Raw genomic sequence first — 27896 nt, 5'->3', positions numbered from 1 at the left:
GCCCCGCCTGCGGTGTTTTGGCCGGTTCCGTGCCGGTTTTGTTTCTTCTGTTTTTTTTGTGCAGATTTCCAGTGCCTGACGTGCGCCTCCATGTGTGTTCTCGCGTCCTTGATTAGCAGCGGATGTCACCCCCCCCCCCCCAAAAAAAAACAAAAAAAACTGGGTGTGTATGTGTATATATATGTATGTGTATGCGTATGTATGCGTATATATGTATATATATTGATGAGATAAATATAGTAACAATGAACACATATGCCTTAGGTTCTTACCAACATGGTATTAAACATTAATATGTGTGCAGACAAGGTAAAAAAAAGAAAAAAAAAAAGAGGAGATAGACTCGTCTTGTGCAGAGCCGAGGTGAAGATGATGTTCACAGATGTTTTCTTCTGACACTGTAAACGTTCAACTGGGGTATGTTTAACAGAGAATCAGAATAAAAATGAGACACATTCGTCATCTCCATGATACTCACCCAACCACGGAGGGGAACAGATGCTATTCCCTGTGGACCATGAAACGGGCAGCGGTGAATAAAAGGTCCTGGTGGAGGCAGCGTAAACCATTATAATCATCTGTGTGTTAGTAGTTTAAGAACTCTGAGATGAAGCTCAAATCATATTTAGATCAACCAGTTTATTCCAAGGTATTCATACACCACTATGTCTTCTGTATTAGATGCCAAAAATGACATTTCAAGTGTCAAAAACTGAAACGAAATAAGTTCAAGCTTCAAATTCAAATGGCTGTTTACCACCGCAGGGGAAAAAAAAAAAAAAAATCAAGGCTACAAAGTATCTAGGCCAAATGATGGCAGCAAAGACAAGGAGGCGAAGCAAGTGGACTCTAGCTGTTAATGATAAAAATGATGAATAATGTTGGTCCTGAAGAGAGATGAGTCAACATCTGATGTGATGGACTCCTGAGACCGTCACAGGACCGGTGGACGTGCAGTGGAAATCAGGTTGCTCAAGGTGCTTCGGTTCTTCGGCGCTGCCTAACATATCTGCAGTCAGACCACTGGCAAAAGAATAACACTAGAAGACCCTGATGTTGTAAATGTGCGCCATAACATCCCTGTGTGATGAACACAGTTGAAAAGTTACAAGTTAAATAAGGAACAGACTCAACCTGCAAACACCATGCAGGACTTCAGCACAGGTCCACTCAAAACCACACCTTTATGGATATATTTGCTGATTGGAGCCATAAATTCTGTTCTGTTCCCTGGTTTTGCCTTATTTAAGTTACTGTTTAGATGTTTGGGGAAATACATATAAACTGCAACCACTATTCATACTGCAGAAAAGAGCCATAAGGATAATTCATAAGGCTGGTTTTCGTGAACACACCAATTCATTATTCTTCAATTCTAAAATAATCAACTTTTTTGACATAGTGGAATTCCAAACAGCACAATTCATGTATAAAGCTAGGAACAACTTATTACCATCTCACTTACAGGAAATGTTTTATGACAGAGAGGGGAGGTATAATTTAAGGGGTACTCTAAATTTTAGGACTCGTAGAACATGAACAACAATGAAAAGATTTTCTATATCAGTCAGTGGAGTTAAACTATGGAACAGAATGGATTCAGAATTAAAACAATGTCCAGCATTATTCAGTTTAAAAACAAATATAAAAACGTGATTTTCACCAGGTACAAAGAGGAAGGGGTTTAGCGGCCTTTAGGGGCCTGCAGATAACACTATTGGGTGAATGGGTAGATTTGTTTATATTTATGTTCAGAAATGGGCAGCTAATTATATGTGTATGTATGCATGTGTATGTGTATGTATATATATATGTATGTATGTCGGTATGTTTGGGTGTATGTATATGTATATGTATATGTGTGAATACGTGTGTAAGTAAATATATATAGATATAGAGCAGATGGAGTTAATATAGAGATAGTATGGTGTAAATAAGTACATTTATATAAATATTTATATGGGCATGTGTTTACAAATATATAGAAATACTCAACTATGTGTATGTATGTATACTGTAGGTAAGTGTGTGAGTACAGTGTGTGAGTATAATTATATATAGCTATTTATAGCTATTTAGTATAGCTTTATTATAAATATGTGTTAATAAATGATTAGTGAATGAGGGTAGGATTAAATAAGTTTACACTTCTTCCTACTCCTTTTTGCACCTGTAATGAAGATATTAAGTGTTAAAGTATGAAATTCTATGTTTTGTTGTTTTTTTTTAGTTGCTTTGTTTTGTTTTCTTATCTTCTCTTTAATTGTTGTCTTTTACATGTACAAAATAAAAATCAAATCAAATCAAATCAAGGAGCAAGGCTTTACGTTGAATCAGGCATGCCTTTGATTAAAGGTGGAGAGGGCGGTGCTAACGCTCTTCGTCAAAAATGATGCTCCCAGAACCCCCTGCAGAGCTCCTGACCACAGGAAAGCACACTTCCAGTGAACTATTGTAGGTTACAGCCTTGATAAGCTCTAGCCTGCAAGGCAGGGATGAGCCAGTACGACCATGGCTCGCGTCTGTTCCCTCAGCGGTCACCAGCAGAAATCATTTTAACCATACGTCTTTCTGCATCGGATCTTTCTTGACGTTCTTGAGGCCTGTTTTCCTGTTTTCTAATGGCCCTGGTTTTTGCTGCTTTCACAAGCATGTAGCAAGCTTAGATGCAACTCTGGTTACACACTTTAAACAGAACCCAACGACCGTGGAAACCAGCAGAAAGTCCTGGTGTCATGTGGCTGAAGTAAGAGAAACTCCACACATGACAGATGTTTTCCATATTAATCGAAGATCCATTATTTATTTTGGGAACATAAATAAAACAAACAGTTCTCACCCTGTAAGAACAAATATTTAATGAGGTAATGAATCAAGGTAGCCGTAGAGTCCTTTTCTCATTGTAATCAGAGCTCTTATAACAACCAGGGGAGGTTCCCTCTCTGGAAAGAAGGGCTTTATTCCCAACCAGCTCCTCCACCTTCAGACTTCCCCCTGCACATCATGCACTCAGCAGTTACTAGTAATTAGTAGTTCAAAGTAAACATTGAGCAGGTCCCGGGGGAGGTCACAGAGCAATGTTGAGCTGGACCGAAGTCTGGCAACCAAACCTATAAGAGGTTATGATATTATGTGTTCTGCTGGGTTTAGGCCATAATGGGTCCAACTAAAGAGGTGGGACTCACTGCTGGCTGGAAAACTGGCTAACCCCAAACGTTTACATTTTACATTCCCCACAATGGTATTTATACTGTACACATCAGAGTACTCTTGCTATTCTGTTTGTCATCATTGTTTTTACAAAATATAAATCATTACAATAAAATGTGTATCTTTGCGCTATTACACCCAGTGAGGAACAACAAGAAAAGAACAATTCCTCCCCCGTGAACACCATCCGTCTTTGGACATCAGTGTTATGTTGAGATGAGATGTGGGTTGCGTCCCCTCTGGGGTCTCTGCGAGGTGGAAGGAGGACGTCCTGGGAGCCCGCGGGGACTGAGGCTCGCGTTGGACCCCCTGCATCAGGGTGACAGCCTGTTGCAGGAGTGGGCAAGCCTTGTGTCCTCACAACGCTTCCTCCTCTCTTAGGGTGCTTTCACACCTGTCCCGTTTGGAGCAGTTGTTCCAAAACAGGGAGCGTTTCCCCCTGGTTTGTTTGGTATATGTCAACACAGCAATCGTGCTCGGATGCGGGACAAAACAAGCGAGCCAAGATCGCCTAGGAGAGGTGGTCTCGGCTCGCTTCCATTCCAGACCTGGAGCGGTTCGTTTGCAGTGAGAACATAATTGACACAGCACACAGAAACACACAGAAACAAACTAACCACACTCGCTTACGATGCTCCATAGTTGTTGTTTTTCCCAGGGTACGGAAGAGGAAACTCCTCCTTCGAAACTCCCCTCGTTCATTTCTGACCAATGAGAGAACAGTTGGTTCGCGTATGGTACAGACGGTTGCCTTGCGAACACAAACGCCACAAACGAAAAACGAAACAACTGTATCGATTTAGCCCCTGAATCGGAACAAAACAAACGGGCTACAGGTCTGAAAGCCCTTAATTAAAGCTTGTGGGCTTCTGGCTTGAATCCCAAATGGTGCATCGGAGCAAAGCACCAAGGAATCGAGAGACTGCAGCTGTTTGGACAAATAACGGGGAAACACCTGCTCAAGACAGTCGACCTATAGTGGCGGAGATCTGAATGTATCTAATAGTTCTGCTACCTTACTCCCTATCACTTGTCCATCAGCCGCCAGGCCGATGGGACAAGTGATCCTCCTTCCTCCCAACACCCCATGCAATATTTCACATCCTATCTACATCTCTTCCTCCGCTTGTCATCGAGTCCAGACAGCTCGGGGACGGGGGGAGTGCATCCAGCTTCATGTCTCTGCTGACCTCAGCAGCTGCCCCCTCTTCACACTCACCGTTTTTTTTTCTCTGCCCCATCACGTTTAATAGCACCATATTTCTATTTTTAGTGTAAAATTTGTACCAATCAATACCCAGTCTGACGTGGAGTGTACACACGGTCGGAGGACCGGAGTCTGGCTCCACACAGCAGCTACAGTTTGTTTACTGACTAGAAGCAGACAGCTGCACTGTTTTACTCACAGTTGATCTCTCAGCAATGGAACGCAGAGACTACACAGCACTAAGCTCCGACCCCAGGGGTTCGAGCTACTGACCGGAGTGAAATTTATAAGCATCAACATACCCCCCCCCCCCAGTAAAGCTGCAAAACTGAGGCAGTAAATTAACTTATTTACCCCTCATGAGTGGGATAATAAAGTGAAACTATACATGCACCCACACACACACAAACACACACACAAACACACATACACACACACACACACACACATATAGATACACTGCTGCCACGGCTCTATCACCTTTAGTTTTCAGCCACTATTGCTTTGTAACGAGCAGATAGCGAGCAGACCCTGGTCATGTGATCTCAGGGACCTGCTGGGGACGTAAGGCTGCAGAGGCTCCCTAATAGAGGGTATGTATTCACGTCACTACCCCACTGGACCACGCCCCCTTACTCGCACTGAGTGGTAAAACATCAGCAAAAATGGCTGCAACTAGTAGGGAAACTGTGGAAAAGATGGGATAACAGCCGATTATCGGCTTAAATTAAAGGCAGTTGGACTTGACAGTGACCCGTACAGTTACCCGCAGAACCAGTGGTCCATGGACATTTATATTTGGCCACGAATCGAGTTTCCTGATATTTATATGTACTTAATTTCTACACCGGGGAAATACACGAAGCAAAGCTTGAAGGCATACAAAAGTCTTGACGCTTGGTCCTACTTCAAGGCAGGATTTGTTGGCGAAATTAAAGTAATGAAGACACCGAACTTTATGATTTGACCGTTTAACATTAGCTACCCAAAAATCCAAAATTACCTGATACAAAATGGGAACCGCAAATCCACGTTTTGGTGCCTGGAATCCAGTTGTTTCTGCGAATTGCAGCGATGTATTTGCCATCGCACAAAACCCGCTGTGAAGTCGCATCTGTGACGTCATACGCATTCCCTCTATATAAGTATACTCTATACTCTGAAGCTGCTGGATTAGTAAACAGGTGACGTGTGAAAACTTGGGAGGTTTTGTCATCAGCCTCACGGCAGCATTCTGGACAGGCTGAAGATACTGTAGTGATTTGTTTTGTTCACACAGGGAGGAGTAATCAGGAAGTATCATCTTTACGACAACGAATCATTGGGAGTGATGTCATTGATCCAGTGCTACAAATTCTCAGCTGCATCTCCACCAAATTTGATTTATCAGAAACAAGTGACAACAGTGATGAATGCATCCCAGCAGTGCTGAACAGGGCCAATCCAGGCTGCCCTGGTGCCCGACTTCTGCTCTCAAATTTCCACAGATGCAGTTTTAGATTGACCTCAGTTTTCTTTTGCATCATCTCTCAGCATTTAGCCCCTGGCTCCCTTCGAGCTGCTTGAGCCTGTATGTCGCTCTATCATCATGCCTGTATTTGCTTTGTGGTTCTTACTCACTATGCTTTCCTCCGCACAAGAAACTTGCAGAGACTTGGAGAATGATCTTTTTTTTTTTTTTTTTTTTAATATGACTGCTTCCAGTCTGATCTGGAGGAAGTATTTCATGGTTCTTTAGGACCAAAGTAATGTCCCTCATCTAAATATGTTAATGATACCATCGACTACAGATGAATGCGGGAGCTGCAACTCTGTGGAGGAGGGTGAGAACATTAAAAAGAAAAAAGAAAACCTGTCTGGTGGCCAAACTGTTTCAAGTGATTTGCACAAAAACCATGTAGAGCAGTGTTTCCCTTTCCAGGTCCCCAGGACCCACTGCCCTACATGTTCCACTGCCTCATCAGACCTGGACTAAATGAATGGGTCATTTACAGACTTGTACGAGCCTGAGGAGGTGATGCATTTGTTTTAATCGGTGTTGGCAGGGAAGATCTAAAAGATGCAGGGCAGAGGATCTTGAGGTCCATAATTGGGAAACAACAATTTAGAAATCCAAGGTGTACTGTGTACTGATTAGTAGTAGCAGTAGTAGCAGTAGCAGTAGTAGTCATAGTAGTAGCAGTAGCAGTAGTCGTAGCAGTAGCACTAATAGTAGTAGCAGTAGCAGTAGTAGTAGTAGTAGAAGTAGTAGTAGCAGTAGCAGCAGTAGTAGCACTAATAGTAGTAGCAGTAGTAGTAGTAGCAGCAGTAGCAGCAATAGTAGCAATAGCAGTAGTAGCAATAGCAGTAGCAGTAGTAGTAATTGTAGTAGTAGTAGTAGTAGTAGTAGTAGTAGTAGTAGTAGCAGTAGTAGCAGCAGTAGTAGTAGTAGTAGTAGTAGTAGTAGTAGTAGCAGTAGTAGTAGTAGTAGTAGCAGTAGCAGTAGTAGCAGTAGCAGTAGTAGTAGCAGTAGTAGTAATTGTAGTAGTAGTAGTAGTAGTAGTAGTAGCAGTAGTAGCAGTAGTAGCAATAGCAGTAGCAGTAGCAGTAGTAGTAGTAGCAGTAGTAGTAGTAGCAGTAGTAGCAGTAGCAGTAGTAGCAGTAGTAGTAGCAGTAGCAGTAGTAGCAGTAGCAGCAGTAGTAGTAGTAGCAATAGCAGTAGCAGTAGCAGTAATTGTAGTCGTAGTAGTATTAGTAGTAGTAGCAGTAGTAGCAGTAGCAGTAGTAGCAGTAGTAGTAGTAGTAGCAGCAGCAGTAGTAGTAGCAGTAGCAGTAGTAGCAGCAGCAGTAGTAGCAGTAGCAGTAGCAGTAGTAGTAATAGTAGCAGTAGTAGTAGTAGTAGTAGTAGTTGTTGTAGTAGTAGTAGTAGCAATAGCAGTAGCAGTAGTAGTAATTGTAATAGTAGTATCTGTCCTCAAGTCTTTTTCCACGGCTGTGAAGGACTGCTACTCGTCCAGTTCAGATTTCAGTCCAGTTCAGATTTCAGTCACACTCATCAATGGATGAGTCTGACCCCCCCCCCCCCCCCCCCTCCACATAATCACTGTGCCTAATTACGGTTTGGGGAGTTTGGTTCAGCGTCTGACTGAGATGTGAAACATCTTCCTTTCAGCAGAACTTGTTTCCTTCTCTGTTGCGGGCTGGTAACCTACTTCTGAGCATCATTAGCTCCCACTTCAAGCTTCAAGCCTGCAGCGGTACTGAGAAGAGAGAGTGAGAGGGTGTGCAAACCCATGCATCCCTGAATTGCAAAATAAATGCAGAAAGTTTCTTCTAAAGCAAAATCCTGGACCAGCAGCCAAAGCTTCATATTCTGCAGGGAGCTGCAGTATAAAGCAGCTTTTTTTTTTTTTTTTTTAAATCATGATTGCTGCTTCGGTGAGGTGAAGGAACAATGAAGTGATTATGAAGGCTTAAAAGCTGACTGTGGCAGTGGGAACACAAGTCTTAATCTTTCCTATCCTAATTTTTGTACGTTGTGTTACACATTCACAAAGTCAAACAAAGACCTGCAAGACCTGTTAGACCTGCAAATACTGCAGCACTGCAAAAACCGTTTAAATCCTACTTCTGATCAAATCGGAGCTGGAGCCTATTCCAGTGGCCATCAGGTGAGAAGTAGGGTGCGCCTGATGGCCAGCCAGTCCATCATAGACACAACCAAGAACAATCAGCTGACATTCTTTTGACAAAAAGTAGTAAATAATAATTATAATGCACCCTCTGTAAACAAAAATAAAAAAATGACAAGACTGCACAACATGTGTCTTCATGTTACAGGACATATGAAGAGCAAAATCATGCATGAATGCTGTGACTGGGGATTCCTGCAGACAAGAATCACATGTGGAGTTCCCCAAGGTTCCATCTTGGGACCTCTTCTGTTTGACATCTACATGCTCCCACTGGCACCAGTTATAAAAAACAACAAAATAAACTGCCATAGCTATGCAGATGACACACATCCAACGGCTCCACCCACATCCAACAGCTTCAGCACATCCAACGGCTCCACCCACATCCAACAGCTTCAGCACATCCAACAGCTTCAGCACATCCAACAGCTTCAGCACATCCAATGGCTACACACACATCCAACGGCTACACACACATCCAATGGCTACACACACATCCAACGGCTACAGACACATCCAACGGCTACAGACACATCCAACGGCTACACACACATCCAACGGCTACACACACATCCAACGGCTACACACATCCAACGGCTACACACACATCCAACGGCTACACACACATCCAACGGCTACACACACATCCAACGGCTACAGACACATCCAACGGCTAAAGACACACATCCAACGGCTACACACACATCCAACGGCTACAGACACATCCAACTGCTACAGACACATCCAACTGCTACAGACACATCCAACGGCTACACACACATCCAACGGCAACACACACATCCAACACTGATACAGTGATTTCGTCAAATCTTTCCCCCGTCATTTATCTTAAGTGTTGGAAGATTCATATTATTAATAATACATTTTATTCATTGATACCTTTCTACCCCTTAGGTCACCTCACACAAGATTTAGATCTAACTTCTCTGAAACTTGTCACTGACAAATGCTTTTGTTGAAACTGATAAATGATTGCCTGGAGGAGTTGAACACTGAGTAGTTTATTCTTTGATGCTGCTTTTATACTCAACCCTGGCACCCTGACCTGCCACCAATGAAGGTATTGATCATAAAATCTCGATAAATTATGCTATTTTTATGTTTCTCAAACTTCTCTCTTTCTCTGCCCCTCATATCGTGCTCTTGGCACAATGTGAGGGGCCAATTTCTTGGTTGGCCTTCAGCTAAGCTTCAAACAATGCTGGTATGTCGCAGGTCTGTTGATGAGTACGCTGCTTTTGATAAGCAAGGGAGAAGATATATTCCAGAGACATGAAGACAATTTATAGGATCATTATAAATGCATTAAGACGAACACACTGATTAAGATAAACAAGCATTGGTACTTGAGTGGACAGTGTTTTGCTGTGCCTGCACATCCATCCATCCCATTACTGGATTTAATGATGCACACAATATAAAGCCAGTTTGGCATAATCAACTGTTCAAATGCATGATTTTATAAATCCCTAATTAAGCTTTTGACTTTACTGCAATCTCATTTCTGTCAAGTCACAGGAACTCATGACTAAGAAACTACTATATGAAGTAAGTCTGTTCTTCTTGGGGTTTCAGTAAAAACAAAGAAAAGAAAACCACCCATCCATCCATTTTCTATACCCGTATTTTATCCGTTGCAGGGTCACAGGGGTCTGCTGGAGCCTATCCCACCCCAGAGAAAACCAAGAATACTTACAAAAAAACCCAAAAAACTTGAGGCCATGCTTGAAACTTTCAATCAACAAAATAAAAACGAATTCTCCAACACTTTTATATACGAGTCTGGAACCTTATTTTGTGAAATATGAAACAAAATATGGTTAGATCTGAGGGTTCACCTGCATTTTTAGAGCAGCCTTTTTTTTAGTATATGTTGATGTTATGGACCACAGTCCTGCCTGTGGGCACAATAATGGGGACAATCATGATGCATAACTCCAGCAATTGTCCGTATCCACATCCATAACGGAGTCTGTAGATTCAAAGAAGCATCTTTGCGCTCCCCCAGAATGTCAAAAGAAACCTCCCTCAACACCACCTGATCAGCTCCACCCAGCACACAGATCCAGTTAAAGAGAGAGTCCAGAGATGCTAATTCCTTTAAAGATGACTGATGACGATGTAGGACTGGGGCAGTGCCATCGTTAAGTTAGAAGCTTGGATGAAGCCACGATTAGTTCAATTATGATGCTGAATGTGTGTGCCGCTCATGTTTGCATTTATTTCTAATTGTGCTTGATTGTTGGCCTAGAAGTCTAATCGTCTAGCTCTCATCAGCTGGGCCCTAATAAAAACGCTCAAAAGTCTTGGGGAGCCAATCGAATCAGTCTATCCTTGTAGGCAGAGTACCTGGGTGGGCTTAATACGATGACAACAGAGCAGCAATATGGTAACCAGGATGTTTACAGTGTAGATGCTGCAGTTGGGGAGTACCAGCCATTTGTATTGACTTTGGCATCGAGAGCTAAACGTTCTGACTTCTTCTGTGAAAGTTTACGGCACTCAAATCATTCTTTTGCAAGGTAGACGTATTATTATGATAATATAATGCAGTACTGGAATAGTCCATTAACTGTCATTAATACAGAATTGGCCCTGTGATGGACTGGGCAACCTGTCCAGGGCAGGCGTGCAGCCAACTTTGATCAAAATACATGTTTCACATAAACATATTCTAAAAAATTATACGAGAAAAGGTATAAATATAAACGTGATTTGTTGTTGACTTGTGTTCAGCCTTTATTTTTTTTTCTTCTGATTAAAACAGAACTTTCAAAACAAGTTGTAGGGAGCCTCGGGACTTAATTGATTGCTCTGGTTCCGACAGATTGAGCTGCCTTTAGCCAGCAAGCTAGCCGGCGTTGCAGCTGACTTTATCGCCACAACAATGGCTAAACAGAGTTCATTGATTAGTTATTTAAAAAAAAAAAAAAACTTGAAAAGGCATGCCACTGCCAGTGCCTCGGACTGAGTCCACCCAGCCCACTTCTTCACACTCTAGCTAGCCGGCACCAGCGCTCTCTCCCGGTCAACCTGCGGTACCCCTCCAATTGATGAACCACCTTCACAGCCAAGTTTGGGTGTATTTCCAAGCACAGTCAAGAATGGAAAAACAAGATGCTTCTCGTCAAAGTATACAGTTTTCTTGGTTGGAATACAACGCGATTTTCTGTAAAATGTGCAGACATTTCTCCAGGGGAGCTGACGGACTTTAATCTGTCTGTTTGTCATGTTTTCGGCTTAAAAGTTTTAAAAGTCTGCTTTTTCTTGGACAATATGGCCCACCCATTTTTGTCCGGGCCCACCCAAAAAAATATTTCTGCCTACGCCACTGGGGTGAAACCCTGCCTCTCGCCTGAAATTAGCTCGGATCGGCACCAGCAGACCCCCGTGACCCTGCAAAGGATGAAGCAGGTATCGAAAATGGATGGATGGAATACAGAATTTAACAAATGCAAATCAAGTTTCTTCCCCCATTTCTGTATCTCTTCCATCTCAGGACAAATGTGAGCAGTGAAGAGTGTCATAGCAGGAGGTTAACGCATGCAGTGCAGGAGATCGCTCGCTTCTGCTCCTCTTTTGTGGTGGTAATGGGAAACATATCACAGGGGTTCATCAAAAGATAACGAAAAAAAGAGATAGATGTGAGAGGGAATAATTGGGATGGGAAGAAGCTGCAACTATTAAGACTTACTGAGGATGATAAAGCTGTAAGACGAGGTAGGGAAAGAGCCGGCTGACGAGGACAGAGGGGCCGTAGTCTACCTGAGGGAGGGAGGTGGAAATGAGTGTCACAGGGATGCAAAGTCCCTCTCGTTATTTTCCAGTCCGTCAGGCAGCAGATACAGTATCTTTTTTAGCGACAGGGCTCAGCAGTTCAGGACCCTCAGGGCAAACCTTCAACATATGGCACTGTCTTCAATAACCACACTGCGCTACCTTCACCATGGATTTATTTTTAACTGCATCCACAAATGTGCCAAACGCTTGTTTCTGCACAGTGACATGCTTAAATGGTGTTATTAAATAGTTTTATTTTATTTTATAAAGAATAGATTCCTTTCATGGGCCTGGTGGCAGCTTATAAACAGAGTAACATTTATTCTGGTAAAAGGTTGCTCAAACAACAAAATATAATGCAGAATTGAATGCAAGAGGGAAAAAGAGCCTACAGTATAGAGGTAGGGGGAAAGCTACATGCTGACTTTTACCTCTCAGACTTAAACTCAGATAAGGTGCCATGGGTTGTGTCGAATACTGAATTCATTTGTATGTGTTAAGTAGGAATTAGGTCAAAAACCATAGTATTTGGAGACAGATATTTTGACTTATTGTAGGCGTCATCTTTGCTGGACCATGAATACTTCAAAACTACAACGGCCGTGACACGTTTTTCTTATTTTATGAGGATTTGCAGTCGTCATCATCATGGTTAGGGTCTTTATATGGTAGTGGTTGAGGACCAATCAGCATGCATCACCAGCAGGTTTCATCTCATGTGCATTTCTCAGATGTTTTTTTTTTACTAATTTCATTCACAACATACCTTGGTACATGTTGATAGAGCAACATCTCATATTTGTCTTGCAGTAAAAGTAATGTGTAGAGGCAGATTTTCTTTGTATGGTGGAAAAAGCAGTGACTCATGAGAGAAATACCTATAGATAGACAGCGAGAGATGCACAAATCAATGTTTATATCACTGGGAGTGTAAAAGCATTTTACGTCAACAAGACTATATAGAAATGTGCTACGTAAAAGCCTGTGGACACCAGAATGCAACAGGTTTGGTTCTGCTTGAACATTGTACGTTTTAACACGTAGGGACGTAGGGAGCTCTGCAGGGACGGACTTGCTTTTACAGTTTGATTTGATTTTTTGATTTTTTGATTTAGCACATATTAAAAAGTCAGTAATACAATTAACATAAAAAAACAATAGACAGCATATGCAAGGAGGTCCAAAAAACCCTCTAGGGGCTTGACAAGAGGACTTCCTTAAAAAGCATAAAAATGGACATTATCATGGACATAAATGCATATCATACGCAGCACACACACGCCACACACCCACGCCACATGCACATACACCCCCACGCACAGCATGCTCACACACTGCACACTCGCACGCACACACAAAGAAAAAAGTACATACCCCAAAAAAGACAAAGGAAAGAAAGAAAAAACTACAATACTGAGGAAAAAAGACAAAAGTTTACATCATATTATAAAGCTATTGATATAGCAAAATAAGTTTCACAGATTTTTTAAATAATTCATGAGAAAGTTTGACAAGGTGGGGAGGAAGTGAATTCCATATCTTGGAACCTCTGTAAGAGGAATCTTAAATTGAGATGTAACAGTTCGCGAAACTGGGATGCTTTACGGGTTGAATAATTATGAAATTCATTGTTCGGAGAAAAGAAATTGTGAAAAAGTTAGGAAGAGTTTTATTTAAAGAACCATATACAAATTAAGCAATTTGGAGGTTATTAATCTGATAGATATTAAGGATGTAAAATTGACGAAACAAAGGTAACGAGTGACTTCTTAGAGGCGATGAGGCAGTTAGTTCCAACTGGCTCTTTGAAAAACTGCAGTTTCTGGCAGATCTTTGTTGGTTTCAGCTTTTATACCACCATCCAAAAGAGAGGCAGTTAACCAGAGACTGTGGGGGGAGCTGGGAGGATGGTGAGGTGCTGAGATAGAGCTGGGTATCATCAGCATAGCAGTGGAAACTGAGACCATGATGGCGTATGATCTGGCCGAGGGGGAGCAGGTAGGTGGTGAAGAGGGTTGGACCGAGCACAGAGCCTTGGGGGACACCATGGTTGACTGGGGCAGGGTGGGAGGAGGAGCCAAGGATGGTAACAAACTGAGTTCTGTTGGTGAGGTAGGATTGGAACCATGAGAGTGCAGAGCCAGAGATACCCAGGAGAACAGACAGGCGTTCGAGGAGGATGGAGTGGGAGATGGTGTTGAAGGCAGCGGAGAGGTCGAGAAGGATAAGGATGCTGATGTTACCAGAGTCTGCAGCAGTGAGGAGGTCGTTTGTGATTTTGTTAAACACTTGACATTTACTATTTAAATCTGAAAACACAAGTAAGGTGAAAAGGAGCTACTGACCGACGGACAGGAGCGAGGGACGTTGTGGGCGGGGAAATGGAGAGCTCAGCGTGGGACATTGTGCAAAGTTTGCAGGACGTGTGTGTCGACAATGAGACAGTGAGGGATTCTCATCACTTATTTCTAATGTATTTGCAGCACATACAAACACCAGCGCCAGACCCCAAAGAGGAAATGGAAAAGCAAGAAAATGAGCGGAGGAAATGAGAATAGCCTGGTGATGGTGTGGGTGGGTCATTTTGCAGCAGGAAATTACAGAGTGATAACGGTGAACAGGCAAGGACAGGAAAATACAAGTAAACATGTTTATTAGTTAAACATGCTTTAGTCGAGAAAATTTAAATACTTAAGAAATACAATATTTATCTGCATCGCACAAGAAAAAAAAAGGATGCTGATGTTTCAAAATGCACCTTCCGCCTCCGCTGAGGTCTTTTCAGGAACCAAGATCAAGAATAATGTAATTAAGTTTAAAAAGCTGTCCATAAACGAGGCTGCATCAGATAGGGGATAAAACTGAACAGTGGTTTAATAAAACTACTGGGGCCACAGCACACTCCTGATGAGATTTTACCATTACAAATATAGTTAGTCTTGTCCTTTTTTTAAATTTTTTAAAAAATCTCTCTGCATATATATTAGTGGGTTGTATCATGATTCCGTAAAAATCTTTATCCATGACATGTATATGCAATTATTTTAACAATAGAGGGTATGCATTGACGTCACTTTTCCACTGGACCACGCCCCCTTACTCGCACTGAGCAAAAACGGCTGCAACTAGTGGAGAAGGCGGGATAATAGCAGATTATCGGCTTAAATTAAAGGCAGTTGGACTTGACAGTGACCTGTACAGTTACCTGAAGAACCAGTGGTCCATGGACATTAATATTTGGCCACGAATCGAGTTTCCTGATATTTATATGTACTTAATTTCTACACCAGACGCGGCAGGGATGAGAATCAGCACCTCCAAAACCGAGGCCATGGTTCTCCACCGGGAAAGGGTGGCGTGCCTTCTCCGGGTGGGTGGAGAAGTCCTGCCTCAGGTGGAGGAGTTCAAGTATCTCAGGGTCTTGTTCTGGACCGTCGTGGTGAAGAAGGAGCTGAGTCGAAAGGCGAAGCTCTCGATTTACCGGTCAATCTACGCACCTACCCTCACCTATGGTCATGAACTTTGGGTAGTGACCGAAAGGACAAGATCGCGGATACAAGCGGCCGAGATGAGTTTCCTCCGCAGGGTGGCTGGACGGTCCCTTAGAGATAGGGTGAGGAGTTCGGTCACCCGGGAGGAGCTCGGAGTCGAGCCGCTACTCCTTCACATTGAGAGGAGTCAGCTGAGGTGGCTTGGGCATCTGTACCGGATCCTCCTGGACGCCTCCCTAGGGAGGTGTTCCAGGCATGTCCCACCGGGAGGAGACCCCGGGGAAGACCCAGGACACGCTGGAGAGAGACTATGTCACTCGGCTGGCTTGGGAACGCCTCGGACTCCCCTCGGAGGAGCTGGAGGAAGTGTCTGGGGTGAAGGAAGTCTGGGCATCTCTGTTGAGACTGCTGCCCCCGTGACCCGGGAACGGATAAGCGGCGGATGATGGAATGGAATGGAATGGAATGCTTTAATGTGTTTTTATTAGTTTCATAACAAGCCACAGCTGAGCGGCCGAGCGGACTATTTAATCTCTCGTCCACAGCCGCTTGTTCGTTTAAAGTTTGTGGCTCATGATCCTCGCCACTGCTTGCTGGAGCATTGGGAGATGATAAAATGTTGCTCCATTTTTGTCTCTCCTGTACTGATGGAGCCCAGTAAGCCTGCAGGCTGCTCTCACAGCAATGACCCTTCACCGACATGATCTGGCGAGTTTCCAGCCCAGCATGAGAGACGGCCGACAGCTGTGCTCCGGAGGTTATGACACCTCCTTGTGCCGTTTCTCCGGTTTCTTTTCATTTTCTTTTCTCTCCTCTTCTGAATCCCAGTCATCAAAATTGTTAAATTCACCAAATAAATTAAAAGAAATGACAAAATCACTCATGTCACCGTCCTGCGTCTTCTTCTCTGAATCTCCGTTGGCGTGGTTACCAGCTGGCAGTTGATCCAGCACAATGATATTAAAGTTATCAGGCTATTTGACCGAACTTGTTTTCTAGGTTATCACTTTTAACATACACCTGCCAGCCAATCAGAATCGAGTATTCACACAGACCGTGGTATTAAATATATATATATATATATATATATATATATATATATATATATATATATATACATACATACATATATACACATAAATACTCTCAGACGAAGAGGTACACATACATGTAAACACTCTCTTAATGAAATAATAATAATATTAATAGTAATCACAACAACAACAGCAACAACAACAATAATTAAAGCTGCAAGCAGCGATGAACGGGCCCTCGCACCCTTGTGCACGTTCAGGCGTGCTGCAGTGGAAGCTTGTATGACTTGCATGTAGATTCTTCAGGCCTGGACATTTAGCAGATGACACCAGCCACGACTCTCTATATCAAACCATTCAAAAGTTATGGCAGAAAGTAGAGATTATAAAATATCGACCAATCAGAAGAAGGGGCGGGGCTAATTCAAGCCAATGAAGGGGAAGTACTCAATACCGAGTCAGATGAAACCACCCACGAGTCTTTATGTCAAACCATTCAAAAGTTATGGCAGAAAGTAGGAACTATCAAATATGGACCAACCAGATGAAGGGAGGGCTCGCTTTTTGGCGTCTATCGTCGCCACGGTAACGCTTTTGACTGAGAAAAGTAATGCGCGTCATCACAGGATGGAGACGCACATTTTGATGTATGACACACCTGGGTGCACGTTACAGTTCGGGCAGAAGGAATGGCATAAATTTCGCCAAAATTACACGATTAATTCAAAATGGCCGACTTCCTGTTCGGTTTCGGCCATGGCGCCAAGAGACTTTTCTTTAAGTTGCGCCATGATACAGGTGTGTACCGATTTTTCATGCATGTACGTCAAACCGTATTGTGGGGCTTGAGGCACAAAGTTTTCTAGGGGACGCTGTTGAGCCATTTTGCCACGCCCATTAATGCAAACCATTAAATATCAAATTTTTCGTCAGGCCTGGCTTGCATGCAAAATTTGGTGACTATTGGGGCACGTTTAGGGGCAAAAAGGACCTCCTTTTGTCAGAAGGAAAATAAAAATAAAGAATAAAGAATAAAGAATTCCTACAGACACAATAGGGCCTTCGCACTGTAAGTGCTCGGGCCCTAATGATATTCGTAATAGCGACAGCTGGATTAACACGCTGCAGGCTCAGCAGGCCGATGCTCTTTAAGTGTTCAGTTCAGTTTGTTGCCCCAAACGTTTTGTTGTTCCTGCTTTGTTTTTTTTGTTTTTTTTCCTCCGAGGTTGTTCTTCTGTGCTTACTCTGTTCTCACCATGAAAAACTTCCAGATCAAAGAGACTCAATTATCCCGTCATCATGATGTTCTTTTTTACAGGGAAGAGGTTGGGCCGTTGGGCGTTTAACGTTAGCTACCCAAAAATCCAACATTACCTGATACAAAATGGGAACCGCAAATCCACGTTTCGGTGCCTGGAATCCAGTTGTTTCTGCGAATTGCAGCGATCCATTTGTCTCTCTTAAGCTTATTTTTCAGTCAGTCAGTCTGTAAAACGATAACTCAGATTTCTTGCTAAATCTATGAGTGCAGTCGGTCGCACAACAGCTCTTTCCCACTTTAGATGTTTTCCAGTTGCTCAAACTGAAAGTCTACGCTGCCACTCAGTCTTTCTGCCACTCAGTGGGTGTAACCCGCTGTGGAGTCGCATCTGTGACGTCATGCGCATTCCCTCTATTCTCACCATGTTTCGTAGTTCTGCATATGTTGTCATGGCAGACAGTGAGAGCTATACTGCCCCCTGCAGTTCCTTCGGTGTACTGCAGTTACAGATGAGCATTTACCTTCCGCTGAGATGGGAATGTCAGAGTTTGGTTGTGATGTCTGTGAATTTATACAACCCAGTCCCATGTTACTGACTTTTTGTAAGCAACATAAATCGTTGTGGTGACTAATTATTGAAGGTTTACAGGGAACCGCAAGTGTGTGTTTCTAAGAGCTTTTGGAGAAGCTGCTTCATTTGTGTTGCTCACTAAAATAACTGTTAATCTGGATTTAATGTTTTTGATAACTGTTGAATCTTTTCACAAATGTACTTATGACTTTATCTTGTGTTTTTAATTAAAGTAAATACTTTTGAAGTGGTAGTATGGTATAAGTATTAGGGTTGTTACCGGTAACGATAAGACACCAAACAGACATACCTGCATACAACACTTTCAGATTATTTGGCCAAGCATCCTCGACCATAAGCAAGCTGGATCAACTAAAAGCCTAACAACAACAACAATAACAACAACAGTGGAAGCTCCATCTGAGGCCACTGCTTATCACGGTCCCCTGCTGCTCAGCACCGGCTTGAACTGGATCCACCACATCATCACAAGACGTGGATGTGGATAGAGTCTTCCAGCTTCTTCCAGTCCCTGGTTCTGCCTCTCCAGCCCATAGCGGTGCTGCTGTGATTGACTCACACAGCTGAGACAACACGACTGAGGAGTGGAGACGAGGAGAAGGAGAGAGCACAGGCGACAGCAGGCCAGAAGAAAAGAGAGCACACTGGGAGGAGGTGAAGAGGAGCAGATAAAGGCCACATTGAGACCGAGTCTAGAGACGGAGATTAAACTGCACCACAGCTAAACACCCGAGATAAGGAGCACGAGTGGGGAGGGAGAACATTTACTGAGTCCGGGGATGACAGAAGAGAGTTTGGCTCGCGGGTGGAGGAATAAGAGAGTCTTACTGAGAGAAACGAGAGAATAAAAGAGCTTGTGGAAGTGGAGAGCATGATTAAGAAGTCTGTTCTTGGATTTACAGAAGCATAAATAAAACAGGGAGCGCACGGCTCGTTTTGTCTCGACTGCATCCGCTCGCGGCCACAAGGCGGCCACTATCTGTCCTCCATAATCGGCACAGCTTTTCATTTCAGCACCGTCATAGCAGCAGAAGGACATGGCCTCTTTCTCTCCTTCATGCATTATAAATACCCATTACTACTTGTTGACTGGCACTCTGGGGCCTGTGGCATGTTGATGGACCACTCTGCAGACTTTATCTACAGCATCATTATCGGGAGCACCGGCGGACCAGCGGCAGACTGATCGGGTTATTTCACCATGGCCTCGGTTACATGATGTTTTTTCATTCAGAATTAATTATTCCAAATTAAATAATTCCGAATTAAACTATTTTCCTTCGAGTTTACATGGAAATAGTAATTCCAAATTGAGGTTTACATGGAAAACATGTTTGACCGGCTTTATCCAATTCCGCTTCCCAGGTCCTCCAAGCTATTTATTAAATAAATCGTCTCTGCTCTTGACCACCGTTTACTGCGTGCTGCCATCTTGAAACTTTGTTTGGAAAACAAGCCCAGCGTGGAATATAAGCGTCATGGCGACAGACGGGCAAGAGAACGAGCAACGCAGAAAGACCAGAATTAATTTAAAGCGGAATGAGTGTATACATGATCGCAGAATTATTCTATTCGGATTTAAAATTGGAATAAACCAGCCACTTACTTCGGAATTTAGTTTAATTCGGAATGGCCATTTTCATTCGGAATTAGGTGTTTACATGGTAATTTTTACTCATTTTAAATCAGATTTAATTTTAATTCTGAATTAAAGAGGAATTAAACTTCCCATGTAAACGCACTGCATGTCAGGCTCCAGGCCGGTGGCTGAACTCCGCCTGCCGGCTCCCATCCACAGCGGCCAGCGGCTAGCGGCTAGTGGCTAGCGACCAGCGGCCAGTGGCTAGCGGTTCATGTCATTCTGCAGGAGTCACGCACAGATATCCTGAAGCTGATTGTGTTTGACTTCCCTCATTTCAGATAAAATAACGCTAAGTCTTCCGTCGCTGTAGTGCACCAGGAAGAGGAGGCCTGGCAGTCCTCTGATTGAAGGCCTCCAGAGAGCCGGCGAGTGCCAGCTGGCCGCCGGCGCAGACCCAACAGCCAGTCACACGGATCTGAGACACAATACAAAGCTGGCACACACAGCTTCCTCTCACAGTCGTGGAAGCCAGCGTGTGTGTGTGCGTGCATGTTTTTTAGACTTGAAACCAACTTACTTTAAGCAGATCTTTGGGAAAATCTTGGCCATCGTTCAGTCCTTCCAGGTTCCCGATGAACTGTGTGCAGGACATCCTCTTCCCAATGTTCTGGGAAAAAAGAAAAAAAGATTTTATATAATTGCAGCGATGCACATCCCTTGTTCTCTTTATTTTATAAAACTCACCTTCTTTGACCTTCAAATACAAAATAATTCCTTTTAAAATGAGATAAATTAATCTTTTGTGTTGTTATTTGTGTTATTTGTGAGATCAAATTTCCATCCATCCATCCATCATCCGCCGCTTATCCGTTCCCGGGTCGCGGGGGCAGCAGCCTCAGCAGAGATGCCCAAACTTCCTTCACCCCAGACACCTCCTCCAGCTCTTCCGAGGAGAGTCCGAGGCGTTCCCAGACCAGCCGAGAGACATAGTCTCTCCAGCGTGTCCTGGGTCTTCCCCGGGGTCTCCTCCCGGTGGGACATGCCTGGAAGACCTCCCTAGGGAGGCGTCCAGGAGGCATCCGGTACAGATGCCCAAGCCACCTCAGCTGACTCCTCTCAATGTGAAGGAGCAGCGGCTCGACTCCGAGCTCCTCCCGGGTGACCGAACTCCTCACCCTATCTCTAAGGGAGCGTCCAGCCACCCTGCGGAGGAAACTCATCTCGGCCGCTTGTATCCGCGATCTTGTCCTTTCGGTCACTACCCAAAGTTCATGACCATAGGTGAGGGTAGGTGCGTAGATTGACCGGCAAATCGAGAGCTTCGCCTTTCGACTCAGCTCCTTCTTCACCACGACGGTCCGTTACACCGACCGCATAACTGCGAACGCTGCACCGATCCGTCTGTCAATCTCCCGCTCCATCGTTCCCTCACTCGTGAACAAGATCCCGAGATACTTGAACTCCTCCACCTGAGGCAGGACTTCTCCACCCACCCGGAGAAGGCATGCCACCCTTTCCCGGTGGAGAACCATGGCCTCGGTCTTGGAGGTTCTGATTCTCATCCCTGCCGCGTCGCACTCGGCCGCAAACCGCCCCAGCACATGCTGGAGGTCCCGGTCTGATGAAGCCAACAGGACAACGTCATCCGCAAAAAGCAGAGATAAAATCCTGAGGTTCCCAAACCGGATCCCCTCCGGCCCCTGGCTACGCCTAGAAATCCTGTCCATAAAAATTATGAACTGGACCGGTGACAAAGGGCAGCCCTGCCGGAGTCCAACATGCACCGGGAACAAGTCTGACTTACTGCCGGCAATGCGAACCAAACTCCAAATTTCAATGAATGTAATAATAAAAACAAATTACAAATTACGCAATAAAAAAAAACACTTTCCAATAAACGTAATTAAAAAAAAAAAAAAAACAAACAAAAAGCTAAACCAAAATTTGATTGGATTTGCATTCTTCGGCTTCTGTATCCAGATTGTTCCATAAACTGATACCTTTTACAGAAACACAACGTTCCATTCATTTTGTCCTGAATTTTGTTTTTTTAATGATCTCTGTTCCTTTTAAGTTATTATGATGAAGACAGGTGAAGGTGGAACCTGTTTAAATGAGTTGAAACGTTCCTTGTCAGAGCTGATCCTTAAAACCATCACATTCATTTATCATCCATCGGCTGAGCTGCACTATCGCAGCCGGCGCTGCCAATGGCCCAGATCTGCAAATACAGACTCTGCTTCCACAAAGAGCAGATTAAGGAGGGTGTAAGGAGCTCAGCAGGAGGACCTGCACAGCCGTCTCACGTGGCAATCACGCTGAGTTTCAGCCTGGCGCAACTTCATCATTCATAAAAACCGGGGTCTTTGATGAGACTACAGCTCTTTCGGGGAGCACTTGCACACTTGCTGTGCAGCATTTTCTCTCCTTTAATGAAAGCTGTTCAAATCCACGTCGACTTACCTGACCGTGCAGATCTGTGTTCAGTAGCATCAGGGCACAAGTGAGCGTGTGAGCTGCATCTGCAGAACAAAATCATCCGTCACAAAGGTCTGCCTTCATATGGACACTTTCACATACGTGAATGTTTACCCACAAATATTTCTACAAGCTTTCCGGCCAAAGCTGCTCCATCACATTTGGTTTGGAGACTGTTGCAGATGAGTTACAACGAGCACATCCTTCAAAAATCAAGACACCCCGCCAAGAAGCAAACCTGTCGTTAGATGTTTCTTATTAGGACTGAGTGACGATCCCTGATCGCTCTTCAGAGGACTACAGCTATCCATCTATCTGAAGTGGTCACAGGAAATGACAGAAATGTAATCTGAGTAAACTCTCTTCAACGCCTGAGAATACTAATGAAACGGTTTGTTGTCCGTACAAACAATCCCAGAGGGACACGGATGTGGGCTGAAGGGTGCAGAGGAACGTTACCCCCCGTAGTCTCCCGGGTCAGAGCTGCAGTGATTGTAACTCAGCACACGTAGAACCATCATCTCAATGAGGGGAGACAGAGCGCAACCAGAAATACTAATTTCTAATTACTAATAAAAAGTTGAACCCCTTAACAACGCCAGACTGTTGAGGGTTAAATAATGGGGGGTCCATTTTTCAGCAAATGTCCCCTGTACCCACTAGCGGAGCAGGCGGGGGGGCAGAGGGGGCGGCCGCCCCGGGCCCACTGCTGTGTGGGGGCCCACACCGAAGGGAAAAAAACAAATGTGTGCTGAATAAAATAAGGAAAGTTGGACTATATAACACTTGCATTCATAAGGATAAAGTTGTTTAAAAAATAAAAATGAAAGAAATAGTCCCTTCTCCCCTTGTGTGTCTGCCTGTCGTGCACAGGTACGTGCGTGCGCATGTTGTCTGTTTACTTTTAGCCAATTGTCGCATCAGAAGTGGAGCCTTAAAGCTGCTGGTGGTATGATGTGAATAGTTCGGATTTGGAAAAAGTTTTAAAATTAAAGTTTTTGCATTTTGGATTGTTCAATGTGTATAATATGTTTTGTTGTGGTTCTCTGCCCACCGCTGGATGAAACCATCATTGGTAAGCTGTCATAATATTTAGTATTTCTGATAACATTGTCATAATGCTGAATATATGGCCATTCCTATATTGTTGTTGCAGTTTTTACCGCCGTGTCGCTCGGTCATTGTGTTAAATACATGTCGTCGCACATTGTAAACTGTTGTCGTGTAGGTTGAACACGTGTGTCTGAATTGTGCTACTCGGCTGTATTGAATCCGACATCACTGGATGTCATTTGATTTTTATCTCCAGTTTGATACCTATATCTTAAAGTCTGCATCAGGCTTAAAGGAGCTTGAGGCAAGAATAAGAAATGAGACTCACTAGCGCCACGACGACCGTCGGGGTTACTGCAGCCAACAGCGAAGCCGGCACGGGAGAACGCGCATGCAGTCACATCCGCAGGACAGCGCGGGAAATTCAGGCCCAGAATTGCGGCGCATTTTGCAGCACACAGCCTGTTCAAGGCAACGGAGAGATACACTAGAGGGCTCATTCTTTTTGGTTTGGAATGCTTCATCTGACATTATTACTAGAAAACTTAAAACGTATACGAATTTTTTTCATAAATCCTGCCTCAAGCTCCTTTAAATTAGGTTTGACATAATGACTGGTAAAATCCATTGTGCTGAATCCTCATTTGAATCGTTCTGACCGTGTCGCCTGCGTGCTGTGGTTGTGTGTCAGAGGAACTGATCCGTGGCATTTTTTTTTTTGCGATTATGTTTTAACGGGGATGTTTAGGCCACAACAGCCCATCAAGAATGCTTCGCCCCCCCTGGGCTTGGACCCCTGCCTGTACCTCACTTTCAAGATGTCAAAACCCAGGAGAGTGGGCTGTGACCGTAGTGTAGGCTCATGGTTCTGTCCTCTCTCTCTGTTCCAGGTGTGAAAGAGGGCTGGGAAACCTTAGAAATGTGTCTGCATGGTGTGATTTATGATCCACAGTGCTGGAGCAGCGACCTTGCGGCCTGGATTTATGATCTTAGCACAGACCTTCCGATGGCAGGACGTGTGGGTTGCAGTCCATGTAGCGCCGTGAGAAGTGTGACAGCACCCTCTCCCTCTCCTGAGTCTCCCCCGTCAGGGCGAACTGCCGCAGGAAGGTCCTGCAGGAGAGATGGTCCCCAGAAAAACACGTTACAGATCCCACATAACCGTGCGTGAAGCATGAGAAGCCGTAAATAACTGGAAAAGGAAAATGAGTATTTTACGTGAACAGTTTTTTTTTTTTTGCCTGAATACAGCTAAAATCTGCATAATTCTTTGCCACTTAATAATGATGATATTTTTTATTTATAACGCAAATCTGAAAGCGGTCCAGACTGAAAACTGCAGCTAAAAGGACTGCAGATCCGTGTCCTCCCATATACAATGCCAGGGCTGCCCTCTAGAGGGCAGTGTTGGCCAAGGGAGGCCGGCCACAGCTGCTAATAAAGAGGATTAAAGCAGAAAAACTTCTGGTTTCTATCAAATGTGAGGGTGAAGAAAAAGGTCAGACAAGCTGCAGCGTTAGAGCCACAGTCCTGTTGAAACATTCATGCATACATTTTTTTACGGAAAGAAGTTTGTGGTTTGTGCTAAAAAAGCCGGAAGGGAACTTTCCTGCGTCTTTTCGCTGCCTTCTTACCGCAGCGCCTGGTCGGGGGTGAGGTCGGTGAAAGTGAAGAAGCTCAGGTACTCCTCTGCAACCATGCGGCTAAAGTCGTTACTGTGCACACACAAGCAGGGATGAAATAAAAAACGTGAGTGGGGGGGTAGGACAGCGGAGAAATCAACACAGCAAGAAGCACGTCAGACACCACAACAGCAGCCTGATGAGCGCAGGGGTCGCCCCCCCGGCACAGTGGACCCAGTAACTGGAGGCCAGGGCAGAGGAGGACATTCCTGGGGTTCATCCGTCAGAGAGCTGGAACAATCTTGTAATTTTCAAAAACTGCTGCCTCATATACACAATCTGTCACAGCTTAGCTCGGCCGCCACTCTGTAAAATTAAGTTAAAATTTAGATCACCAACAAGTGTCACCAGAAAGGCTGCTAGAGGTGACTGTGAGATCCCATTCAGGATACTGTATTTGGTCAATCAGTTTTACCTATAGGGCGGCTAATGAGGGGAATACAATCCCTCAAAACATAAGAGAGTCCCTCTCATACAGCTCATTTAAGAAAAATCTAAAGAAATGGCTAATCGACAGCCAAATTTGTCGACACTAGTCCCTGATTTACCTGTAGTGCATGGTGCATGCTTTGTTGATATGAATACTGGCCTTGTTTGGTTGGGGGATGTACAGTATATACATTCCTGTGTTGCTGAGGGGTGATGAGAGCGTGTCACTGCTAGTGGATCGGATAGTGTGTGTGTGTGTGTGTGTGTGTGTGTGTGTGTGTGTGTGTGTGTGTGTGTGTGTGTGTGTGTGTGTGTGTGTGTGTGTGTGTGTGTGTGTGTGTGTGTGTGTGTGTGTGGGAGGGGAGGAGTTATGTGTACTGTTGCTTTCTAAATATTGTACCTATGACATGTATTTGTTTTTACTGCAATTTGTTGCTTTTATTACTACGCCTTGTGTTCCTTCTGACAGGGGGACTGCCAATGGAAATTAGCCTTATGGCTACAATTGGGTGCATTTACATTTTTTAAATGTTCATTAATGTACATTGTCCCTCTATAACAAATAAATCCAAAGAAAGAAAGAAAGAAAGAAAGAAAGAAAGAAAGAAAGAAAGAAAGAAAGAAAGAAAGAAAGAAAGAAAGAAAGAAAGAAAGAAAGAAAGAAAGAAAGAAAGAAAGAAAGAAAGAAAGAAGGAGCCAGAAAACTCTTCAATCCCAAATTCCTTCTCATCAGCTGACAGGCAGATGAGCTGATTGAGCTGAAGATTAAGCCGGGCCTTGTGGGAATGAAGATGGAGCAGAATATTAACCAGCTCCAGAAGTATCTCTCAGGTAAAGGTGAGATGCAGCAGATGGAAGCTTTTTTTCAGAATAAAATGCAAATTAGCACAACATTTTAAACATTTTAACAGGGGAAGGAGGGTTATGTAGCTTCTTTGAGCTTTTATAAGCATTTCTGCCCCCCTAAATAAATGTACCATGAGAGATCCTGATGCTTCACTGACACCTGGAAGATATAATATAAATACCGCTTAATGAGCTGAAATATAATATATATACGAACAGGTTGTGACTTTTAGATTCAGAAAATTGCACATGGTAAACATTGAAACCAAACATGTGTACACTCATTGTGTCTTTGAGCAAGCTACCGTTTCAGAACAGCAAGGAGCAGTTGTGTGATGTTGAAACAAAAAAAGAAAGGAATAGAGGGAATGCACATGACGTCACAGATGCGACTTCACAGCGGGTTTCGCCCACTGAGTGGCAGAAAGACTGAGTGGCAGCGTAAACTTTCAGTTTGAGCAACTGGAAAACATCTAAAATGGGAAAGAGCTGTTGTGCGATCAACTGTACTCATAGATTTAGCAAGAAATCGGAGTTATCGTTTTACAGACGATAACAATAAGCTTAAGAGAGACAAATAGATCGCTGCAATTTGCAGAAACAACTGGATTCCAGGCACCGAAACGTGGATTTGCGGTTCCCATTTTGTATCAGGTCATTTTTGGGTAGCTAACGTTAAACGGTCAAATCATAAAGTTCGGTGTCCTCATTACTTTAATTTCTACAACAAATCCTGCCTTGAAGTAGGACCGAGCGTCAAGACTTTTGTATGCCTTCAAGTTTTGCTTCGTGTATTTCCCCGGCGTAGAAATTAAGTACATATAAATATCAGGAAACTGGATTCGTGGCCAAATATTAATGTCCATGAACCACTGGTTCTTCAGGTAACTGTACGGGTCACTGTCAAGTCCAACTGCCTTTAAGTTAAGCCGATAATCGGCTGTTATCCCGTCTTCTCCACTAGTCCATTTTTGTTGGATGTTTTGCCACTCACACTTTGCCAGTGGGAAAGTGAGAAAAAACGTCAATGCATACCCTCTATATCCACCAACAGGAAAATGGCCCATGTAACAGGGACGTCTGACGTCCAGAATCATGGTGAGCGGATCACACTGATGTTTTCCTTCTCCGTCGCCTGCTGCTTGCTCAGGACAGGGTTCATAAGAAGAGTTGTGATGTAACCTGCTGGTTTCCTTGGCTAAGCTCTGATTCTTATGACTATTTTATTGGCTTCCTATTAACTGGACAACGTTGGATCAAGTTGATTCATGATTTGGAGCTATATAAATAAAATAAAAGCTGGGCTGGAGTTTAAAAGGCTGTGTAAATAAATACTTTCAAGTGCAAAAGTTAATGTCCCTTTTTTGATCCTGTGTTTTTGTCTCTCTGTATTGGGCAAACGCCACGCAGACGTCATGCCTGGTACCTGGTACCTCCAACCATCAGGCCCGTGTGCGCCGGAGGGACACCGGGGCTGATTCCTGTAACTGCTTGAGTGAAGTTTCTGTAATTAAGCGCTGTGACGTGCGACTCCTCAGCTTTCAGGAACTGGTGGA

General features: G+C 43.8%; 1 protein-coding gene across 1 annotated transcript in view; it reads right to left on the bottom strand.

Moving 5' to 3' along the window:
• The window catches only part of LOC133419557 (PH and SEC7 domain-containing protein 1-like), a 117973-nt gene that overhangs the window by 40695 nt on the left and 49382 nt on the right, over positions 1-27896 (bottom strand). The window contains exons 7-10 of the mRNA XM_061708774.1: positions 25018-25098; positions 24384-24496; positions 22316-22374; positions 20430-20519 (exon numbers count right to left, since the gene is read on the bottom strand). Of these exons, the coding sequence (XP_061564758.1) occupies positions 20430-20519; positions 22316-22374; positions 24384-24496; positions 25018-25098 (343 nt within the window). The remainder of the gene's footprint in view (positions 1-20429; positions 20520-22315; positions 22375-24383; positions 24497-25017; positions 25099-27896) is intronic.

This window comes from Cololabis saira, chromosome 19 (genome assembly GCF_033807715.1).
Source record: "Cololabis saira isolate AMF1-May2022 chromosome 19, fColSai1.1, whole genome shotgun sequence".
In the NCBI taxonomy this organism is placed as follows: domain Eukaryota; kingdom Metazoa; phylum Chordata; class Actinopteri; order Beloniformes; family Belonidae; genus Cololabis; species Cololabis saira.
The sequence above is the reverse complement of the archived record's forward strand: the minus strand, read 5'-3'. Positions and strand labels throughout refer to the sequence as shown.